The 5,277-nt window shown below is 42.7% G+C and overlaps 1 protein-coding gene across 1 annotated transcript; it reads right to left on the bottom strand.

Annotated features, from left to right (window-relative positions):
* Positions 1-619: 619 nt before the first annotated feature.
* LOC121811770 lies at positions 620-5,268 on the bottom strand. The gene is made up of 2 exons (XM_042217646.1): positions 849-5,268; positions 620-746 (listed from the first exon to the last, which is right to left on the bottom strand). The coding sequence occupies exon 1, from the start codon at positions 4,626-4,628 to the stop codon at positions 1,920-1,922; it is 2,709 nt and encodes a 902-aa protein (XP_042073580.1). The 5' UTR covers positions 4,629-5,268; the 3' UTR covers positions 620-746; positions 849-1,919.
* Positions 5,269-5,277: the final 9 nt, after the last annotated feature.

Raw genomic sequence — 5,277 nt, 5'->3', positions numbered from 1 at the left:
CACAGCTTTCATCACTGTCTTTCTCATCTTTCCCCAGAATAAAAGACAAACGGTGCGAGGAGGATCTATTGACTAGCGCTGCTTAGCCTTGCACACGTTCTTATTTTGAACTTAATCTGGAATTCATTGCAAATTGTTTGTGCGGGTTATGAAGGACAAGATTTTGTTTTTCAACAACAGTTAGGAAAAAACATCTCCAGTGTGATCAAATTTTCCTGCCAAATATCCTCAGCTTGGCAGTCTCTACAGCACTATAATGCCTAGACCCAATCCTTTTGAAAACCATACATCTTTTCACACGTCTCAAATTCATCAGACATCACCTAGACACAGAGCTGGATGAGGCCAGTGCAAACAGCAGCCTAACCGACAAAGATAATGGATCCATTGGGTCTAGAAAGCCAGAAGCAGGGGAGCTGGAGAGGTACCTTTCATGTCCATTCACTGGAGGTGTGGACGTATTGCATGGCTTTCCCCACATCAAGAAGCTGTCGATGAAAAGCTCTTCCTGCATCTGGAGCTTGTGAAAGACTGCAAGACTCCTTTTCACTGCTGAACAGTTACAGCTTCACAGCAAAAACCTTGAGAACAAGCTGCTGCTGAAGATTAACCATCACTTCGCTGAGTGAAGAAATGGTACTATCACTCCCTCCAGTTAATACACGACACCACGGTTCTTCATTCACTGATGGATTTATTCTTCCGTCACACTTCTCCTCAGAAACACCATAAAATCCACCGTCAAACTGTTATTACATAAAAGTACAGAATGACCAAACATAAATATTACAAATAAACATTTAAACCCAAGTTAACAAATACGCGATAAACAAACACAGTTAACATACCTCGCTGGCTGCACGTAACCGTGAGGGAATGAGTCTGCTTCAGGAACAAAAACTTAACAAAAATAATTCCCAATTTCTTCTTCTTTGTAGCTTTCTTTTACTTTAAACTGCTTATTTATTCCTTCTTCTGACTTAGTTAACTTATTAACTTAGCTTCTTTGCACATGCATTTTACTTCCCTTTACGTCACCTAAAAAAGCCTGTGCGCAACACAGAATGAACCTTAGTTCCTACCTCAAAAGGAACAACAATAAATAAAGAAAATAAATAACATAAATGAACACAATAAATTAAACAAACTGACATAATTTACATTTATGGCAGTTAAACTCCCACCAAATCTCAACTTGAGATTTCTTCACAGATTTGCATCTTCAAGTTATAAGCATTTACAACAGTTTAACACATGCTTATTCTGCTTCAACAAGTAGTACTATTTTTTGCACTGGCCTTTCAAGATAAACTGGCCTGGTTGTGCGTTTTCCCTGTTTGTCCAAGGTTGAGTCACTAACCAACAGCTTTACCTTTCTGACCCTTCCATCAGAGCTGGGGTACACCTCCGTGACTCTTGCTAGTCTCCAGTGATTTCGCGGAGCAGTGTCCTCTTGAAGAATAACAATGTCATTGACATTGGTGTTCCTTTTATCCCCATGCCATATCTGTCTTTGCTGGAGATTAAGAAGGTACTCCCTCCTCCACCTTGTCCAAAACTCATTCGCCAAGAACTGCACCTGACGCCATCTCTTACGCAGGTATAAATCTTGACTCACGAACTGACCCGGAGGTGGCAATATGATGTTAGACTTCATCAGAAGAATGTGATTTGGTGTGAGCGGTTCAAGACTTGTGGGATCATTCAGGTGCTCTGTTGTCAGCGGTCTGCTATTTATAATAGCCATCACTTCATACAAAAAAGTCCTAAGTGAGGCGGTGTCAAGTCTTTTAGCAGACTGATCAAGAATTGCTGTTAGAACACTTCTGATTGTCCTTATTTGCCTCTCCCAAATTCCTCCCATATGGCTTGATGATGGGGGATTCATTACAAACTCACAGCCATATTCCTTCACCTGCTCATGATCCCAGTTCTTCATTGAATCCATGAACTCTTTTTGCACCCACAAAGTTGGTACCTTGATCACATCTCAACTGCCTTACATTCCCGCGTATTGCAATGAATACGCGCAATGCATTGATGAATGCATCTGAACTGAGGTCATCAAGCATTTCGATATGTACAGCTCTGCAACACATACAAGTGAAGAGAAGACCATACTTCTTCAGTTCCTTTCTTGCATCCCTCACATAGAATGGTCCAAAGCAATCCATGCCACAATATGTGAATGGAGGGGTCATTTCCATTCTGTCCTCTGGCAAATCTGCCATTTTTGGATCTTGTGTGTTCCTTCTATACTTTCTGCATGTGACGCACTTAAAGATATGTGAGGCAACTGCACTGCTGCATCCAATGACCCATATCCCATTAGATCGCAACTCATTTACAGTCATACCTCTTCCTTGATGTTGTACTTTCTCATGATAATGCTTGATCAATAAAGAAGACACGTGACTTGTTTTTGGCAGAATCGCAGGATGTTTAACATGTGTATGAAGATCACTTCTTGTTAAGCGTCCGCCTACTCTCAGCACACCCTGCTCATCCAAAAATGGACTTAATTTACATAGCTTGTTTGCTTTGTCTTTGGATTTTACGTCCTTGGATTGCTGTAAATTCTTGATTTCACTGCTGAATACTTCTGTTTGGACCAATCTGATTAGGAAAAGTTCAGCTTGTTGTCTTTCCTCAACACTTGTACTTCCATTGAGTTTGGGACTAAGACCCTTAACTTGCTTAGCATGACGTTTAAGACAAGCAATAGCCTTAACAACTCTTTTCCAATCAGAAAACTTAGTCAGGCGGTCCAACAATGTTCTATTTATCCTTGCGCTGGTGTTGAGCACCTGAGCCCTTCGAAGTTCTGGATCATTATCACTAACCTCTCCCACCTTAGCATCTCTTGTGGGTAGCTCCCTTTCCCACAGAAAGTCTGGGCCAGTGAACCAATTTGAAGCAACGAGCCGATCTGCCGATAACCCTCTCGAAGCATGATCCGCCGGATTGTCTTCGGACTGCACATGATACCATTGGTTGACATCTGTGGTGGCTTTGATTCTCTGGATCCTATTTGCCACGAAAACATGAAAGCGTCTGGCATCATTATTAATGTACCCGAGAACAACCTTTGAATCAGTCCAATAATATTCCTTAAGGTTGTCTATTTCGAGCTCATGTTTTAAGATGGCACCCATCTTTGCAGCAACCACTGCTGCAGACAACTCAAGCCTTGGAACTGTTGTGACCTTAGTGGGGGCAACATGCGCTTTCCCCATGACAAGTGAGCAGTGTACGCTGCCATTAGAGTTCACTGCTCTTAGATAAGTGCACTCCCCATAACCTGTGAAGCTAGCATCTGAGAAGTGATGTAACTCGTACTGCTTGACATCTATGAAGCTTGCTGGTATGTAGCACCTCTTTATCTTTACTTGACGCAAGTTATGGAGATCTTGTAACCATGACTGCCACTGTGATCTGCACTCCTCTGAAAGTGGTTCATCCCAACTAGCTTTCTCTCGACTCAACTGTTGCAAGATCAACTTCCCACGTAAAACAAACGGTGCTACGAAACCCAAAGGATCGTAGATGGAAGCTACTGTGGATAGCACTCCCCTTCTCGTCATTGGGTGTTTCTTGACAGTTACTCTGAACTGAAAGTCATCAGAGGATACGCACCATTGCACGCCCAGTGCTCTTTCTAGGAGTGGCTCCCCTAAATCTATGTCCAGTTCTTTGACACTGTCTGCACACTCTTCCTTTGGTATTGACTCCAATACCTTCTTGCTGTTGGAAATGAACTTGTGTAGTCTAAGCTTGCCTGTGCTGCAAAGCTCTCTTGCTTCCTTGATCAGCTTGATTGCCTCAGCATCAGACCTTACACTCACCAGTCCATCATCAACATAAAAATTTCTTCGGATGAACTTGACAGTGCTTTGGTTAAATCGATCTTGACCTTCTGTGGCTAGATGTTTAAGTCCAAAATTGGCACAGCCAGGTGAGGAAGCTGCTCCAAACAAATGGACTTTCATCCGAAAAACTGATGGCGGAGACTCAAGATCACCATTCTCCCACCATAAGAACCTCAAGTAGTCTTGGTCTTCAGGCTTTACATGGAATTGATGAAACATTCGTTCCACATCACACATAATAGCGACTGGGCCCTTTCGAAATCTACAAAGAACTCCCACCAAGGTGTTTGTGAGCTCTGGCCCTGTAAGAAGGTAGTCATTCAATGACATGTCTTGAAATCTTGCCGAACAATCAAAGACCACTCGCAGTTTCTCTGGCTTTTGAGGGTGGTATACGCCATGGTGGGGAATATACCAAGCTGATCGTTTATCAAGCTCTTTTTCTGGGACCTTTTCTGCTTCACCACGACTGATGTCTTCCATGAAGTTCATGTAATCTGTCCGATATTTCTGGTCTCTCTTGAGCTTCTTTTCCAAGCACATGAGGCGTTGAACAGCACTTGGCTTGTTATTTGGTAGCTCTGGCCTGCGCTGTTTAAAAGGCAGAGGCATTTCAAGATGTCCGTCTTCTTTGTGCTTAATTTCTTCTTTCATTTTAGTCAAAAACCGGAGATCTTCTTGCGAGAGATTTGTCTCTTCTCCAAGCCTTTCACTGAAGTCAGATTCCAGCACCTTAAGTATGTCTTCTGGAGCAGTCATCTCCTTAATTCTTGTTTTGCAAACATAATGAACTTCGCTCTTCAACTTACTTGTTACTTTGGGTTCAGGGGTCACTTGCTTTACAATGATGTGGTGACTTACTCCTATTGCATCACTGTAGTGTTCGCCTGGATCACCCTAGCTCACTATGCTCCAGCCTACGTCAGTTTTCTGTGCGAAGGGCTGGTTGTCCTCACCACATACAACTTCTCTAGGCATTAGTGCTTGTGGACAGTTATACCCGATAAGAAGACCGATTTCACATTTCTTCGGCGGGGCAATGTGTTCCGCAAGATGTTCTAAATGAGGCCACGCCTTTGCAGTCTCTGGTGTTGGAATGTGTGTTCGATTGGCAGGTATGAATTCGCGCGTGTAGACCGTTGGCACTGTGATCTTCTTAGAAGAAGATAACCCTCTTATTTGTAGACCTTTGAGTCTTTTGCATGGTACAATTGTCTCCTTGGAAGACATTGTAGACAGCTTCAACTTGACTGGCTCTGCATTAACATCAAGAGCATCTGCCACTTCTTCAAGAATGAATGAAGAATCACTTTGTGAATCTAACAGAGCATAGACAAGGACTTCTTTGTTTGAATCACTTGGCATTGATGCATAAACAGGAACTATTGCTGAAGTCTGAGCACTGTTA

Source organism: Haplochromis burtoni, unplaced genomic scaffold (genome assembly GCF_018398535.1).
Source record: "Haplochromis burtoni strain Fernald_Lab_line unplaced genomic scaffold, NCSU_Asbu1 Contig_2416, whole genome shotgun sequence".
Taxonomy (NCBI): domain Eukaryota; kingdom Metazoa; phylum Chordata; class Actinopteri; order Cichliformes; family Cichlidae; genus Haplochromis; species Haplochromis burtoni.
This window is presented reverse-complemented; position numbering and strand designations above follow the sequence as displayed.